The sequence below is a fragment of the Melospiza melodia genome, chromosome 8 (assembly GCF_035770615.1).
Source record: "Melospiza melodia melodia isolate bMelMel2 chromosome 8, bMelMel2.pri, whole genome shotgun sequence".
Taxonomy (NCBI): Eukaryota; Metazoa; Chordata; class Aves; order Passeriformes; family Passerellidae; genus Melospiza; species Melospiza melodia.
The window spans coordinates 25,009,184-25,028,627 of record NC_086201.1 but is presented as its reverse complement, the minus strand read 5'-3'; the positions used below and the strand labels follow the sequence as shown (position 1 = coordinate 25,028,627).

General features: G+C 38.0%; 1 protein-coding gene across 4 annotated transcripts in view; it reads right to left on the bottom strand.

Moving 5' to 3' along the window:
* The window catches only part of PARD3B (par-3 family cell polarity regulator beta), a 391,710-nt gene that overhangs the window by 263,241 nt on the left and 109,025 nt on the right, over nt 1-19,444 (bottom strand). For all 4 annotated transcript variants that reach the window (XM_063162314.1, XM_063162315.1, XM_063162316.1 and 1 more), the window contains exon 3: nt 13,904-14,072. In XM_063162314.1, coding sequence (XP_063018384.1) covers nt 13,904-14,072 — 169 coding nt within the window. The remainder of the gene's footprint in view (nt 1-13,903; nt 14,073-19,444) is intronic.

The window sequence follows — 19,444 nt, the reverse complement described above, 5'->3', positions numbered from 1 at the left end:
AGATCATTTATATCAAGCTCATCCTCCTCCCAAAGCCAACACTCTGAAATTAGATTTCTTTTTTCTGAGCTGTCTTCGACAACTAATTCCTCATTTCTCTGGCTGAGAGAAAGATGAAAGCTCCCAACCCTGTGACTGCTGAGAGACAAGAGCCCTGCTTGTTCCAGAACCTTCCAGCAGCTACATTCCAGGTGAAGAGGTCTCCTGTACCACACCACTTCAGCACTTCTGTCTGCTGTCTGTAGTGACTGCTGCAAGATCCTCCTTCTTACCACATTCCCCATCCTCAGTTCAGAAGATCTCCGTTCACTTGTTTTTGTCAGTGTTTTCCAAAGAAACAGAAACAAAATTTACAACTGTCTAAATTTTGAAACCAACGTCTGCAGGAGCAGCAGGATTATAGAGAATATTGTTCTCCAGTTCGGGAAGATGGCCTTGCAGCTATTTTCTTTGTTTTTATTCCTGCAAATTTTTACTTATCGCCATGAAACAATGACATTTATGGTGATCATCTGGAATGCTTCCCTTCTTGTAGAAAAACAACTGGACTTTTTGGCTATTATATATAATGTTTTCTCTTTTCCCAGTATGTTGTAAATTTTAGGGTCCTACAGATCATTTTTTCCTTGAAGACAAAGCCAGAGTCCATTTTCTTCATTTTTTAAATGCATTAACAGACATGTAACATAATTTCTTGTACAGAAATATCACACATCATAACATTTCTGTGAAACAAGTCAGCTGTAGTCTTTAGTTAAAATTATACAAAACAGTCCCTCTGGCCCTTATTGCTTTACATGTGCACACCACAAAAACACAAAAGGAACCTTTTATTACACAAAGGTAAACTGAACCTAAATGTTCTTGTTAATAGGAGAAAATCCATGGCAAAGAGGACAACTGGGTGAAAGAGATGAGAAGAAGCTGTACTGCCTCTCCTTTTCAGGAGAGTCCCTTATTCCCTTTCATGAGAGAGCAATTCTCCGCAGCTCCTGGAGCTAATGAACTCTGCTCCATCTCCCCTCATCTCCTGTGTGGCTCGGCCGTTCCCTGCCATAAGAACTCATTCCATGCTGCTCACTGCATTCCAGCCTGCGCCTCTCCCACAGGCTCCTTTCTTTTTCCAGCCTTCCCCCACCTCCTCTGCACTGCACACTCAGGTCTCTTGAAAGCAAGCACACTCCCTTGCATTCCCAAAGAGAAAACTTCCCACATCTACTGCCCCAGACTAAGCCTGATTCAGGAGCTAGACCACATCCACTATCCATACATACCTTGAATTCATTCATCTTCCTCAGCCATGAACAAAACGTACTGAAAAACCATCAGCAATACTGCTTATTACAGACATGCTGTAGAAAATTGCACGCATTTTCTTAAGAGATTCTGTCATCCATTTTCTTCTGTCAGGAAACGGAATGCTGCCTTTTCCTTACAGCTTTCCTTTAGTCAGGCTGTGTTTCCACATTATTCTACTCACGCTCTTACATTTGTGCTGAACATTTATAACAACCAATGTAAGTTCAAGCACAAAATCCATCTTTCCATGCATGATGAGAGAGAAAGAAACTCCTTCCTGCATACCAAGTTTATCATAGAAACACATTTTTTAATAAACACTACTTTTTTGTGCCAGAGTAGCACTTTGTATTTTAAACTTAGGAACTCAGTTCTAAAAAATAGTTATCCTCATCTTGCAGCAATGCATCAGGAATTCACAGACAACAAAAACTGAAACACATGTCCAAAATTTTTTCTCATAATGACAGCCTTTAACCTCCCATTCTTTAAAAATTTGCAGAGTACCTTTTATTATGGTACCATAGCACCTTCTAAGCACATGTGTCAGCCTTACTCACAACACATACTCTGAGACAAAGGTGATGAGGAAAAAGTCCTGCAGTTATCCTTGCTTAAACTCTATCACTTATTTTCAACCTATGTAGATCAATCTTTTCTTTTTGCTAGCATCACCATCAAAAATCAGTATCTACACAGACTCATGGTTAACAGTGTATTTTCCCTGAACTCTTATGTTTTGGAAATATTTTTTTTAACTGCAAATATGGTTGAAACAAGCATATGGTAGAAACCACACTTAGATTTAAATTGGTTGCATTAGGGAAGGAAAAAAAAAAACAAACCAGAAGACAGATTTCTGCCATTTGTGTACAATTAGAAAGTGAAAATTTTCATAACACAATAGCAGAAGAAACATCTCCATACCAGATGTAACCCAATTGTCTTACTTTGTTTTGCTAGTCATTTAAATTTCACAAAAAAAGCTGTACACATACATTAACACATACCATGACCAGGAGAATGTGCTCTGCCTCACTGAAGCCCTCTGATAGTTCAAAAATCAGCATCTGAGGTTAGGGGGACCCTGACAAACCAGAAGTGATGTGTTCAAGAATACTGTGCAACTGCAGGTAAACAGTGCAAGATCTGGATTTCCAGACATGAACATGGTATGGGGAACTTTGGAGCTCCAGCTGCCCCTGCTGAGATCCCTCTAAGCTCTACAGGGTTTCCAGACTCTGAGTTCTAGCATCAGATTTCAGGCCTACATTTAGACAGTTGAGTACCACTCAAGATGACCAATATCACAAAAAAATATTATCCCTTTATCCTATCCTTTCTTTCCTTCATTTCATTCATTTGCTCTAACATCTCTTTGCTCAGGAAAACACAGTCTGCTTCCAGCCTGAAATCCCTTTATTCTTTGAGATTTAGGTTGTAGGTTGCTGAAAAATGCTGAAGACAACCAGACTTTATCACCCACGAGAATTTTTGGCAGGCTGAGCTATCTATGATGCAGTCAAATCATGTACTAAAAACTGATTTTAGCAATGCTTTGGATGCAAACACTCACAGATGACTTTTAGGTAAGCTGACAAACCAAGGAACGCAGGAAACAAGCACAGGTGTATTGTGCTACTGCACAATCATGTTAGTGACAACTAACATGGTTGGTTGGTTTGTTTTTCTAGGTAACAGGGAAGGATTACTCTAGAGCCAAACTAAAGATACAGTTGGACAGAATTCTATAAGTGGGCAGAAAGAGATTTACAATAAATCACCTAGGCAGTTAAAGCCATAATTTAAAATTCTGCTCCTGAATATAAAAATGCTGACTATGATGGGAAAAGAGCTGTCCATCAAGTGTATATCAAACTATCAGCTACTGAAGGCCATACTAATGACAATTACTCTGCTGCCTACTTCCGAATTACCCCTGCCTGGACAGAAAGAAATTATTTTCTTACCTGCAGATGCCTCCAAATATTTTTCCAGAGCTCCATCTGAGCAAATCACAATATTTCAAGCCAGTTGAAATAAAACACCTAAATACTATATGGATACACAAATGTAAAATTGCACCTCAGCATGGACAGTTCTTGGCTAGCAGAGCTCTGAACAGACACAAAACAAAACCATTTATATTGAAAAGCCAAAACTGCTTTTAAACTGGCCTTGTCATGAAACAGGTCTGGCTCTGGGAAAAAAGTTACAAGCAAGCTTTTAATTTATATTTAAATGCATAAATTATTAATATATGTGCCTATTTTTCTCCTTTTTATCAGATAATTTTCACATTAACAGGCCTACAGACAATTCTTCCAATCAGCACTTTTTGAGAGCACTAAGCAATCAGTGAGTGTACATTTGTTCACCCTCAGATATATTGCTTACCACCACCTGAGGCATTATGGAATGGTTCTGCCATGTAGTTCAAATGTAGCTGACACAGGCTTGTATGCTCTACCTTGTGTTGGTACTGCACAGCTTTTTCTATTTTTTAATATTCAGTGCTATGATGATGTGACTTCTGTGTTTAAAGCTAACTCAAATTCCTTATAATAGCACCTATCTATACAATTTCAAATCTACAGCTGTGCTTCCCAAAATGCACAGTACAATTGTTAACTTCCCATGGATAGAAGATTAATGAACTAGGATGGTATCACAGTTAAGACAATTGACTTAAATCTACAAACAGGTGAAAAACCAGTTCCAGCAAGAGCTGTCTTTTACACGTCAACCCAGCAGAGAGTACTTCCTTATCACTCCAAATGAAGTGTAATTTTTCTTACAAAGAAAAACAAAAGCAATGGCCTACAAGTAAAATTCAGGAATGGCTTCAACAGGTGGTGTTGTGGGGTGATATTTTTCAGTGTCAGTTATTTTTAAAAAATTGTTTTCTCTGGTTGCATGTGCTATAATTTATTAAGGGAGGTTTCAGTTATGAAACAAGAACTGTTCTCTCAGTTTTTATGACCAGAATGCAATTTCTTTGGTGTTAACAGGGTCTAATGAAACAACTATGGAATATTTACATTTACAGCTTTGGCAGTTTCAAAGATGGACATGTAAGAATCACCTAAACATATTATTTGAACTCTATAGATCCTGTTTTCAGGATCAAAATCCACATCCATACAATAAGAAGTAAATCACTTCTCAAGGCGCTAGCACATACCCATCTACAGAGACTGTACAAATAATTCTGGTACCTTCTTCCTATTTAAACAGTTTTCTCAAAAGAGCTTCCAGATGGACAGGACTTGAGTTTGGACCTTAACCAGGTATACTTTTCTTTCACTTAAGGTCATACCATATGCCAGATAGAGAGTAATTCAGGATCTTCTCACGCTCTTCATCAGACAGACAGAAAGCACCCAGACTAACTGCAGTCCAGGGAACAACATGACTCTGCTCCAAAGGATCCTGGCTACAGGTGCCACATGGAAGAGACTGGGTAAAGGGGAGGGAGCTACAGCAGATTCCTGGAGCAAGGATCAATCAGCTCACAATAGGCAGTTGTGATTATTTCTCCCCCACCCCCTCCAACTCAAACTCAAGGAAAATGTGCAACTCCTTCCCTTACTGGGCAAACTGATCATGAGTTTTGTGAAAACACATTGGCTATTACAAAAAAGAAGCTGCATTTTCCAGTATGGGCCAGGCTTTCTCTTATTCTTGTACAAATGAAGCATCTTCATAAATCAAAGTATTTTCCATCTACTGACTGATGTACATCCCACGATTTCCATATTTAGACACAAGATTAAAAGTTACAGCCACTTCAAACATCCTATGTTTTTCAATTATTATTTTGAGGGGAACAAGTGTTGTGCTCCATTAGAATTTTCCTACACACATATACACAGGGTGTTTTGCTTTAGTTTTGATTGTTTGTTTGGGAGTTTTGTTTGGGTTTTTGCTTTGGTTGGTTATTTTTTAATATCCTTCCAATGGCATTCAGATGTCAAAAGAAACTGAACTCCAGATACACTTAAAACACAAGTTGTCTTAGTCATCCAATTTGTTGAACACAGCAAGAAGTATTCATCTTAATAAAGACATTGGGTTTTTAAGCAGCATATCACCTGTAGTTACTGAATTTAAATAAATCATTTTAGGGTAATATATCCTATAAGATTTTAAAACTAATAGATCTTAGACTCACACCTTATTTTTATTCACAGATTGAAAGGTGAAAATAAGTATTTCTTCTATTTCAATTCCCAGCCCATTTCTCAACTTCAAATGAAATACTTAATGAACTGTACTAGTTGAATAAACTGACACAAAGAAAATATTCTGTGCACCTGCAAAAGAAGCCATGCTGCCAAAAGCTGGTTTAGCACTTCAGCAAACATCAGTTACAGGTGCTTATGCAGTCACTTTTCCATGGTTCAATGATTTAATTTTCTTTAAAACTTTGGCAGCTAAACTGTACAGCTTGAATATCACTTTGGCAGCATTTTATTGCAAGAAGTAGAGTTGCAAAGCAATTTTTTTGAGTATTTTAACTGTATTTTAAAGGATGATCACAAATTACAGCATTAGGATACATTTCTTCATAATTAAATATGACCGGTGTTTTACATATCTAATTTAAATTAAGAACCTTTTCTGTTTTGACGTTTTCATAAAAAGAGATGTCTTACTCTTGCAGGTACTATTTTCTATTCTGGTCATGGTAAATTAGTTTTAGTCTTAAATTTCCATCTTGTTCCTGACAATTTTCAAAGATAAAATAGTGAAACCTCCTGCATCTGAAACTTTCTGTGAGGTTGCAATGAATAAGAACATGAGAGGAGCTGTATTGGGTCTACCTCACCCAGTATCCTGAATCTAACAGTGGTAGCAAAGACTCAGGGACAAAGCCTAAGAGTGTTGTATCCTACCAGGCTGCAAAAAACAACCTTTGAAATATTTCCAAATCTAGACAACCATATTTCAAGACACTGATGAGCCATGTCCTGTGAATTTGTCTAATCCTATTATAACTCATCAATCTTTGGTGTTTAAAGTCAAATTTTATAGTTTATTTGACTGCTTCATAAGAAAATCAGCGTAGGGTTGTTTTGCTTTGCAATTTGTTGAACAATAGTTGTGTTTGATACTCAAGTTTTTACATGGTGAGGAAACAGAATAATAACTTTTTATTGATCTAATACCTTCAGGCTTTAGCTGGAGTCCCAATTGTTTTAACTTGAACAATTTAAACTATCCATCAGCCAGGCATAGCAGGCTCATTTTCTACCTGAAATACACATTTTGCCATATTGCCTCAGAGCTAATATACCACAAGTACTGTACAGAATTATAAACATACTCTCCTGTCTTGCTCAGCACTAAAGGGTACTGACAAAGACTGACCTACAGTTTTGAAGTATGATATCATACTACAGCCTCTCAAAACCCTCAGCTGCAAATACTTAGCTAAGTGGGTTAGTCTTTTTCTTTTTAAAAGATACTACCTCTAAAATCAGCTATGCATCATATTACAAAAAATACCAACAAAACCAGCAACATCACAAAATCCATAAAAACGGACAAAATCTGAGTAAAAGCACTGACATCACACAGAGAGTGTGTCAAAAAGCACCGTTGACTTTTATAATGGAATTTATTCCATCATTTTAAGTCCCATTCATTACCTTCCCCAAAACCTTCCCCAAGGCAATAAAAGGCCGGAAATCAACATCCCAGCTAGAGAGCTACTGCACAAAAGTGTCTAACTTGCGATGGAAAAATATTTTTCTCTCTAGTTAACATATTTTCATGGAGATACCCATCTTACTCCATAGTAAGGCATATTAAACCAAGTCCAAAGGGAACAGAGACAGGCAGAATAATTGATGAGGAACAATCTTTTGGGAAATCAGAGACAGAAGGGCTATTAAAAAGAGAAGAGATACTTTAGTAACAAACTATGCACATAAATTTATTACCTACCCTAGCACTAAATTCCTGGTTACAGTGAAAGGAAGGAAACACTGGCTTGTTTTGTAAACAGGCAGCTCAAAGACAGAAAAACACATGGAAATTTTATATACATCTTTACAGAAACCATTAATGTATTATTCTGCTGCAATACAAAGATAAAGCAAAACTCATTTCCATGAATCAAGGACAACTAAATAAGACCAAGCTTAAGTCATGAGGTCAAAATATACCAGACTTTCCCTCTGACTGAAATGAAAAGTTATCTTCAAACCTTTAGCTTGCCTGAGAACAGAAACAATTTGTTTTAGAAATGCAAGTAGACTTGAATTTATCATCACAATTCTTTTAAAGCAGATTACACTGCATGCCACAGAGGAGGAAAATCTATCAAGTACAGTGTCATCCTCACAACGCCTATGGCGAACAGCAGAGAACAATACTTGATATCATTACCATGAGAGGAGCCACCCAGTGCACTGAAAGAGAACACAGCCATATTTCCTTAAGGAAATCAGCAGTATTCCCTCAATCCACAGAAAACAGCATGTTCTTCCATAATGCATTTCTTTTGAAAAGTACCAATTTCAAAATGTCAGTTTTTCCAGGAGATCTTACAGGACAGAATTATGACTTGAGTACTGTACACTCCAATGTACTGACAAACATCAGAATGCTCAGCCAATAAACTGACATTGCAAGATTAAGAAGAAAAGGGTGGCTTTCATGCAAGAAAAAGCATCTTTGCTATTTACTCTTGTATGCTATACATAAGGCATTAACAACATTTGGTTCATCAGGTTAATAGTTTCACATTGTATGTTTTCACAGATTTTAAAAATACATAATAATGTAGTTTTCTCTGTATTTAAAAACACGTATCTGTGTTTGTACAGATCTGCGTATCTGTAGTATCTCAACTTCAACTTGAAAGAGGACTAATCAAATAAATGTTGTTTAAAATGCCCCCAAGCCCAGTTACAATGCTTCCACTTCAAAGAAGATGAGAAAGAAAAGAAATTCCTTCCAAGCTCTGAAGTTACACAGAAATTGTCAACATCCGTACCCTGGAGGTAACAATTTAATCCCTGTCAGGCCTATCAGGGCAGAAACTTCCAAAAACTCAGGGAAGAAACCTTCCCTTCAATTCCCTTAGACTTCAAACTAAGACAGTGTCAATGAAAGCACCTCTGCTGACTGACTTAGCAACCCAAACACATAGGGCAAACCGAAGTGTTTTAAACAATCCCATGAAGCACAATTTAAACTAGAAAAACCCCAAAACCACAGGAAAACATTATGCTGAGCATATTCTCTGTCTGAAGCACCTTCAAGGAATTCCATAACAGTGCAAAGTAACCTTTCCCAAATGTCAAAATGACACGGCCAGAACACCATCAATTGCATCAAAAATGGACCATGAAAACCTTCTAGGCTTCTACTCTTATTATCCCACACTAACCAGCCCTTCTGTGGGTTGAAACATTCCCAGAAATCTCTGTCTTCAGGGGAAAAAATGTTCATTGAGAAGATGCTACATTAAATGTCCAAAACCGAAAGAACTGATTGCCCAAAAGCACAAATGCCTGCATGTAGCTTTTACTCCAACTACCATTAGCATTTGTAAGCTTATTTTAGGAGAGACTGTAATCAGTCATTCCAATCATTATTTTCACATAAGTCTTCCACTTGCCTAGACCACTGATCAGATGTGCAGACATGTACCTATAAAAGGAGAAAATCTCAGGGATTTGCTACAAAACAAAGTCATGCAAAATTTGAAATACTGAATTAAGACCTTTCAACGGCAAAATCAAGACACTGCCCGATTCAACAGTAAAAGTTTGCAAAGGGAGAAGTTAACTCCTGTAGTTTACAAGAGTATTTTTTAACCTGCTATCAGTAACTGTTATGAGGAATTATTTCTTTATCTAAACTCAACTTTAAATGAAGTTACTTGTTAACACTAGTAAAGGTATCAATCGATTAAGTGCATAGTTTTATTGTAATTACCAACAAAGTAATTTAATTGTCTCTGCTTCCAGACAGTACTCAGAAAACAGCTTCAGATTCTTCAAACCAATTCCAAAATAAAGGGAAAAAGAATAAATAAAGCAACTGACAAAAAAAAAAACAATAATGGAGATGCCCACTTTACCCTTGCTTTTTCCACATCTTAGTTTTCAAAATCAACGAGCATCTTTGAATGCTGCACGTCTTCTTCTGGACAAAATCCTGACTACTTAACACCAAGGAGATGAGCAAGACAAAAGCAACAACTAATTTTGTGTGTACTCAACCATCATTTACCAAATGAAGCAAACAAAACACTGAGCCAGTCATGAGGGCATTTCCAGCTTAGAGTGACTTGCCCATAAAACGGATCCTCCATAAATAAATTAGTGTTCTCTCCTTCCTGCCCATATGGACTGGAAAGGAAAAAACAAATTGACATAATGAAAATAAGTCCCCCCCTTCCTGTTCCACAACCCACCATGCGGAGAAAACCACTAGAAAACAACAGTAAACTATGAGGTACAAAAGGGAAACAGGAGCACTACTGGCACGCTTACAGGTGCACGGAAAATTAAGAGACGGTTAATGAGGGCCATAATCTCTTTCCCTGGGATGTGTGTTACCTTACACCCACCATGGGCTGAAGTCATGCAGCTACAAAGTATTCAACACACTGTGAATTTCACTGCTCATTGCAGGGTTTTGTCTATACACAGTTTTATAACTCCGAAACGTGATACCAAAAAAAGACAGTGAAGAATTTGTAATGGTATTTGGGATTAGAGATGTTGAAGTTTATCTCCAATACATTTTTCAAATGTACATCAGCTATTTCAGCATTTAGTTGCCTGTATCATTCTTTGAAAACTGTTGTCATGGCCACATCATTATTGTACTCTGGCAAATTCTGCTCACAAGAAACAATAATACAAGACAAGCTCTGCTGCCATCTTAGCAACTGTCTCAATGCTCTCCTATCTACAGAAATAACTAAATCAGTAGATCAATTTCTTCCCTGTTTCAAACAGCTGCCTGAACACATTAAACAGTTGTGTGCTTCTCTAAATTTTGTCATATATATTAGCAGGTGCTTTATACCATTTGTATTGTAGCATGAAATGTTTTCTTTACCCGAGTGCAGATTCTGTCAAATTGGGATTTTCGCTTTTTCACTATTAAAAGACACTGTCAGCAACAGCAGCTGATAATCCAGTGATGTGTGGCAGGGAGGGAGGCACTTAAATCTGTTTGCACCTCACCTTGTGTTATGGACGCAGAAGATGCCATGTCCAGGAACACTTGAAGTATTCCTGCATTTTTCTTAAATTAAATATAAGAACCCACTATTACACTTGCTTGGGAACAAAGCTAGCTTTAAAAGTAGAGCAGTGCTTATTTCAGGGAAAAGAAAACAAATAGCTGAATAATTTCCTGAACTGTTTTAAGGAAATACATACTAAGAAAGTAATTTGATATTAAGTAAATTAAATTTACTTTTTTTCTCTAAATTTTTGCCAATATATGAAAGCAATGTAAAATATAAGGTTATTTTAGCTTTTGAGTGAAATATAAGATTGTTTTTAGTCTGGCTTACTTTCAGAGTTACAGGTGATAAAAGGAAAAATAAAAGGCAACCAACTACATAATGGAAAATCTATGATTTCAGACAGGCAAGCTGATTGCTATTCTAGAATATCAGACAAAATAACCCCCTCAAAGAAGTAACCATACAATAAAAATACTAAAAAAGTAAAATTATTGCCATCTCTATCTAAACAAGAAGGGTTTTAAGATTTGGTATAATACACAGTTAACCTAACTAGGTCACATATACAATCTGTAAAAGACGGAAATGTTTTAAGGCAGTATCTCATGTGTCTGTTCTAATCCAGTAGCAATTCTCTCACGTCTTACAACAGCAGTGTTTAGTTTCACGTGCTTATTAAGCACCAAGCACTAAGTATTACATAAGCAGATCATTAGCCAGGCATTGTTTCTACATAAAAACATGGATCTGATTTCATAAAATATAAAATATCCAACAGAAATTAACAGGCAAAATTGTTCCACAATCTGAGAATTCACATAACAATGCATTTCCCTCCTAAAAGCATTCTGGAAAAATACTCGGAAAGGTAAGTGCACGACAGTTCTTGAAGCACAGCTAACATGGAAAGCAACACTTTTTTCCTACATATATATTCAATCACATCCTTGCTCCCAAAATAAGAATAGTTTTATAAATTAATATCATTTATTTCTGCTAGCAAGTGGCAATCCATTCAATAATCAGACAGGAAGCCAGACTACTGTGGTTCATGCATCAATGATATTGATGCAACTAAATTGTCCTTCTATTTCTTCATTTACTTTTCAATTTGCCTCTAATGGAAATAGTCACATAATTTAAGGACCAGGCACTTGCACACAAAAGACAAAGGCAAAAATTATGTCCAAAGAATTGTAAACCATGAAGTAAAATCCAGAAGAGAAAACAACTACATTTCAGAGTACAAACTAAGTTACAGGACTAACAGGTAGAAAATCTTTCACTTACCCTGTAAAATAAACCAATCTGAAACAGAACTGAGGAGACAAACCCACTACATTTATGATCTCTTATTTTAAGAGGGAAGCATCATTTTAACTTCAAATATATGTTAGCATTGCACTGAAAACAAAAATAGAACCCTCTATGCTCTTTCCACATTATATTACATCTGCTTTATGCTCTCCAGCAGGATTTCATAACCACTAGCAAAATAACTACGTGGTAGCTTACTAAAGAGCTCAAGAGCTTGAGCCCTTAACTGCTTTACATGAAATTGTGTGAAGCTGAAGTACTCCTCTCTCCAAACCTCAGCTTCTGTAACAATAGTATGCAAGACTAAACACATGGCTTTTTTTAACTAGTGCTTACAGCTAGTTGGAGAACAACCTCTACTTTCTGAAACATGCTAAAATATGGTAACAGCACAATTTAAAAATATGCAAAAAATTAAGTGGCAAAACTTTTAACCACTGAACTTTAATCTCCAAGCTATTCTGTATCTCACACTTACCAAACACAGACAAATACATGCAAGTTATGTCAATAATAAGTTTTGTCCCCAGATATGAGTTCTGAGAAATTCCTGTGTGTCATTAAATATGGAAAAATATTTTTCTGTTTTAGAATATGGAAAAAAACAAGATACGATCCATTAACACAAATTTTACTCTAAAAATTCTCATTCAGCTTGAATTTTAGAATTTTCTAAAGTGGGCACAAAAATGAGCACAGACTTCTGTTAGAAGGTAAGTTACACAGCTTCATCCAGTGAACTTTATTTGAAATTTTATTTTAGCTCACTGCTTTTTATAATCAGCGTTTTCTTTTAAAAATTTAATTCAAATAGACAAGTGAACATTCCATTTCTCAAGTAGTAATCAGACCACTCCATGAGAGTAGCACAACCAGAGATAGAACTTCTACCGTATCCCCAGCTGCTTACACTCAGATTTTATTGCACAGCACTTGGAGACTGCCAGCAGCGCTCAGGAACACGGGCTGAGCTGGCAATGGGCACTGGTGGGATGCAGAGCACGCTCTCCTGAGCAACATTCAGTTGCTTTACAGGCAGACAGTCACAGCTTTCACCTTCAATCTAGTTTTGAAAGCTTGTATTTTGAAGGTACTTAGGTGACAGCTCAGCCTACTCTCAATCCAAGAAAGTTTTCCAAACTGCTTTGTGCGGAACACGCAAGACTCCAGTTGTTTACGACTGGAAACCAGTCTGAACTCCTGGTCATCCAGGCACACTTGAACAACACAGGGCACCAGAGCTGCAGCAGTTCATGCAGTACCCTCTGACATAAGAGGCAATTAAGCAGCAGCCTTTCCTAATCACAAGTCTGCTCACTTGTAGTCAGAAAGGCAAGGAAGCCCAGTTGTGCAACTTCTTCAAAGACAAAGAGCAGAACTGTTTGAAGCCAGCATAACCCTCTTCCCACCTCCCACACACAAAACAGGGCACTAGCTCAGCTAAGTGGTCAAAGTACTTGCACATAGCAGTTTTACACTCATTGAACCCAGGTTCCTCAAAAAAAAACCCTGGGGTTTTTTTCAATGACTGTGGTATTTGAAAATACTTAGCAAAGGTTTCATCTTGTGCTCTTTCAGAGTACTATAATAGATTGTCAGCAATTCCTGGCCCAGCACAGGACATCCCCAAGAGTGCTAAGGAGCATTGTCTAAATGCTTCTTGAACTCAGGCTTGGTGCTGGAGAATGTGTTCAAGTTCCCAACCACTCTCTGGGTGAAGAACCTTTTTCTACTACCTAACTTTAAACCTCTCCTGACTCAGCTTCATGTCATATTCCCTTGGGTCCTGTCACCGATCACCAGAAAGATCAGCACCTGGCTGTCCATGTCCTCCCCCAAGAAAGCCTTAGATCACAATGAGGTCTCCCTCAGTCTCCCCTTTCCCAGGCTGAACAGACCAAGTGACCTCAGACACTCCCCATATGGCTTCCCCTCAATGGCCCTCATTGAACTGCAAGGCAAACAATGGGATGCTAAAAAAAATCTTAAAATATATAAAGTCAGATTACAGACATACAGAGATAAAGAAAAATGAAAGAAAAAAACCATACAAGATATACATACCCAGTTTTAGGGCAGAAGGAGTCACTTCAATCTCACCAATGGGCTGAAAGGCAGCCAGCTGAGTTGCTACCTCTGCCTCAAAGGAGTCTGGGCTGTTTCTGTCTGTCAAATTCCCATTGGTGCCATCAATCTTACGGGGACCTTCTTGTTCATCATAAATGGCAATCAGCTATCAAAACAAAAGATAATGTAGTTTATATAAAGTATTTCCAAACTTCACTCTTTTAAAAAAACCCAAAAGCTTATACTTCCTTTAAAGTACAAAATTAATGATCTTATTTCAGAACAGCTAACAACAAGCACACAGATACCAGAAAGCACGGGCATTTGTGTTTAGATACATTGACTTCAATATGACTTAAGTATATGCTTCAGCACCGCCCTGTGCTGACATATTTCTCAGAGTTAGCATGCTACCATTAGTGTGCATTTTACATTATTTCAAAACACTTAAGAGATGAACATGTTTAAAAACACAGAATAAAACCATAATTTAATTCTTAGGGGTAGAGGGTATTATTAAGTCTAAAAAATTTTAGTGCTACTGACTGACAGGCTGCACAAAGGTAACACAACCACAGAAGCTGCACTGAGCAAGCAGATGCACGTTTTATTTGCAAGATCATAATAACTGCATTCCAAGGACAAGATCCATCCAGCACAATGACAGAGCATGAGGCCTCCCTAGCTGTCCAACGTGTGTCTCTGTAAGGATGAAAGTTTCATGGTCCAGCACAGCACACACACATACACCCAGCACTTCTCTACCCACCACATATCTGCCCCTTCCTCCCATCCTGCTCTGCAAGCCTGGACCAGGTACAAGTTTCTGAGAGCTGTCACTCAGTCACTGGCTCCTACACCACTCCAGGCTAATGGGAAGGCTCTGAAGTCTGCTGTCCAAGGTCACACCAGTGTGGCCATGAAAATGCTAAACACCAGATTAATTATTTTTTGCCTCTGTTAACCTAGTCTTTAACAAAGATTATCCTTCTGGTCTTTACTAATATAAAGTGACCAGACTGTGATTATGCAGCCTCATCAAGAAGTGACTCACACACATGTAGCTAGGTGTAAGTTGTACTAAAGTTCCAGTAAAACAGTTAAGCATGTTACAGCTCTGGGAAAACAAACCAAAATACAATTAAAACTAAATAGAAGATATGATGTTCTCAACTCTGGGATGCGTTGTACTCCAGAGTCCTCTCCAAAAGCAGGAGGAGGTAAGAGTAACAGTTCAAGTGTTTTCCCTACCCCACCACCTGACATGACCTAACTCTTGTGCCATTTAAATGGCAAACACTTTGCCTACGGTGCTCATTTATTTTACTTTTTCTGCACTCCTTCAGATTATTCTATTGTTTTCCCAGCTAATCATGAAAAATACCACAACACACACAACTGGTTAGGCAACATCAAGATATACACAGAAACAACTTTAAAGGATTGATTTACTACTTTTTATCTCTCTCTCTGTGTTATTTTAAGGTATACATATGCTCTCTCTTATGAATATATTAGTACATCAAATCTCCTCTGACACTTCCAGGAAGCGTCAACAATTATATCCTATGAAAAACAGTATACTGAAACAAACGTTAAAACAAACTCATTTGCCCAAGGGAAGAAACGAATATACGAAGGAAAAGGAGAGAAAAATCCTGAAGTGCTTCTAAAAGGAAGAAACTGACATTTTCAGGTCTTCCACTCATTTATAATTTGGTTGCTAGAAATGTGTCAGCTCATATTTACCAAGACACATTTCAGAGACACACAAAACCCCTTATATAATTCGGTAGAAAACTTGCTATCTTTTTCCATGTGGAGCCTGTTTCCTTTCCATGGCCGTACAACTAAGTTTTCACAACACACAATTTGCTTTTTACTTGTCCAAAGCATATAGACGATTCACTGCAGTAACAAGGAGAACTCTCTTTGTAGTTTATTCCTGCATAAAATGTAAAGTACCCAAGTGTTCACACTGCATTAGTTACGTCCCAAAATTACATATAGCCAAAAAGGCTGACTGAGATCCAGATATGAACAGATCATAGCAATTTTCTCCAGAACCAAGAAGAAACAAATCAAAACCCCCATTTTAATGTATCTTTCATTTGTTTCTAAAATGACTATTCATGTTCCTGCTATTATGGCAGCTCATTCTGATTCAGTAAATTCCACCAACACTGTACACCAAAAGGTTTGTTTTCTCAGTCTCACTTTTGCTGTGGAAATTTAATTTCTGCAAAAGAGGCTGTTACTAATGAAGAGGAAATTGGAGATTGTGTAGGACTGTGGCACTGAAAGCACTTTGGGTAATAGCAGGATACAAAGTTCATTTGAGCATCCACAATGTAGAATGGACTAAATGGAACTCGGTTGTGATTTAATGGAAACAACTGAGTTCCTCAACCAGACCAAGATGAGTTTCCCCTTGGTTTCACACCATAGAAATCATACTAACTGATATACTACTTCGGAATATTCTACACTTACTGCCCCACGATATTGCAGAGGCGAAACGTAGGAATGGGTTAAAAAATAATTAGACAAAGTCATGGAAAACCAGGAAGAACAGTTAAATAGAGAGGTACAAGCACTTGATCAGTCTTAGAAATCTCCAAAACATGTAGTAGTATAAAATGGAAGGGCAAGCCAGGACAAACTGATGCTATAATCACTCTACTTCTATGTGCTTTCTGCAAGTATTTTCCACTGGTCACAGGCAGAGACCAGGGCAGCAGCCACGTGCTGTTGCATACTGTGGTTTCTAAGCACCACACCTTTCCTCTGTCCTCTAAAGTTCAAATGAATCTTGTGCAGAAATAATAATATAAAATTGTTTTAACAGGCAAGTCAGGTCACAGACTCCTGAACTGTGAGATATGGCAGACACCTTACCCATCTGCCAGCCCTGGGAGTCACACTCCATCATGGCCACAGCACGGCCATTTCCCTGCACTCCCAGCAAGGCTGCTCCTGCTCCTCACCACGGTCACCTGTCACTTCCCCAGGGTGGGTGACCACATCCCCAGGCCTCCTTTTGAAGGGCCCCTCAGTGCAGGGACTCGGGTGGCTGGGCGCTGCCTCAAGGGCTGAGGGAGTCCTGCCTTCAAAGGCCCTGCACAAGGCCAAGGGCATTAGCAGTGCCCACCCCACCTGCAGAGGACCAGGTCAAAGTTTTGATTGCAATGACAAAATCCTCATGTCACTGAGTGTCCCTGAAGCACCTGCCCTAGCACTGGGTGACACTGCCCAAGAGCTGAGGTCACAAGTCAAACACCTTCCTGGGTACCTGCTCAGGAATGAGCCAGGTTGAGGGGCAGAAATCACAGTGCCTGAGTGTGGGTAAAGCCCCCAGATCTTCACCTTATACAGAAGGATCACAAACACATGACTCGATGCTTCTGTCAGCTCTGCCTCTTGATGGACCTGCCACTCTGACACTCTCATTCACCAGGCGAGAAAGTTCAGCACATGGAGACGTGCTGGCTGCTCTCCTCCCAACTCCTGCAGCAGAGGCACGAGAAGAGATGACAACGCTACTTCCCAAGTGTACCCATGCCAGCACTCTATTTCCACACTCTGAGCCTGAGCACACAGGGCACAGCTGCAAGCCAACACCTGTAATACAGCCTGGCAAACAGCTGCAGAAAGATTGCACCTGAGCCAGACCACACAAGCCCAACACCTGCCTGAAAACAGGAAGCCTCTTACTGCTGACATTCTGTGAGTGACTTCTGAGAGAAACACACAGTTCCTTACTATACACCCAGGCACTATTTTGACAGACTAAAAACAACAAAAAAACAAACCTATTTCTTTACAGTATGGAACACACCAGTAATTAAGTAACACAATGTAAACTCCCATTTTTTACAAAGTTCGGAATGGAGATGCTACCATACTGCCTGTGGAGGTAGCAAAGATGTGACGCCTTTCCTCTCCAGTGAAATAAACTTTGTTTTCCAAAATGTTTGAGAGAGAACTACTCAGGACCACAGTTGCAGCAGCATCTTATCAGTAGCAATTCTAACACAAATACACTGCTAATCAATCAAAGTATTATAAATATCTGCTTCAGCCTTGAAGGGAATTAATACAATTAGGGTTATGTAAATTAACAACTCAAAAATAATTCTCATAATTGACTTCTCATTTCCAGTACGGAAAATTCTTTAATTGGAACAGACTGCCAAAATCTTCTGATTGAAAAGAATTTCAGGATGCATTAAGAAATCCCCACAAACATATCAATAAAACAACACTACTGCTGGCAACACTAGTTTATTTTTACCAGTTCAATATTTTCAAATATTGAGAATTCAGAAGGTCAGCTGATTGGGGTTTTCTTAACACATCAAAATATTACTGTAGACATTTGTAAATTGAGCAATTTGTACAATTTTTTAAACTTGCTGTAGTCAGGCATATCTTTTTTAAAGGTTATTTAAGGAACATGAATATTTATCGTGAAAGATATATACGTATTTCTGTATAGGTGAAATGGTTCTACAACCATTATTATTGTTATTGCAATATCTATTCATAGCCTACCGGTTACACAGAAAATCAATAAATTAGCAAAATTTAGTACTTATCTATCATTTTTGATTACTGAACTCTCTTTACCAATACTGACAGTCACAACACAAGGCAGCAATAATCAACACTTCCACTTTATTAGCATTTTTTGTGGTATCTTATTACGAGACACAGTGATACAGCCAAATTATAACTTTGTATGCTGCCCTACAGTGCAGCTCTTCCAATACTTTATGGATATTCCAATTGCAAAGCTTGCAGAAAAGTAAAACAAGATTATGTACAAATTATGTGACTCCATTCCCCACCACAATCATTGGATTAAGATCCAGCAAAGGCACACTACAACCGTGCCTCCCTGGGCATGGGGAGAGACACCACACACACAAGAGGCATCACAAGTCCTTCCAAATTAATACTGCAACAGTTTTGTTGCAGTCCTCACTAATTAAACTTAATTAAACATAACTTCATGGAGTTTCAGAACTCTAAAGAAAAACATCCTCACCTTTGAAGAAATAGCAGCGATTTAAGGCACTTGTTTGTTAAGTCAGAAACAGCTGACTTTACACTGCCCTACACACCATTTTAAATAAAAGGTTTCATAATTATTTCTCTTCAAACTACACTTTTGACAACTAATTCTAATTGTTAATAAGGTTAAAACCTGTATATTTCACTAGCTTTTCTGTACTGAATTAGAAAATAGACACCACTAGTTCCCTTCTGACCCCAAACACCAGGCATTTACATGAAGAACTAAGGAAGAAATGGCAAAATACAAGCTTGTTTGCAATTAAATTAATCAGCTTTCAATTACTGTCAGGATAAAATCACTAAGAGAAGTTCTCCATCATAGGCTAGCATTTATACATAATGAAAAGATACAATTTTCAACAGCTGAAATTACATACTCAAAAACACAAAATGCAATTAAATTCTCAGCTTCTATTAATTTTTTCATTAGGTTGGATGGAAGTTTTTCCTCCAAATTTC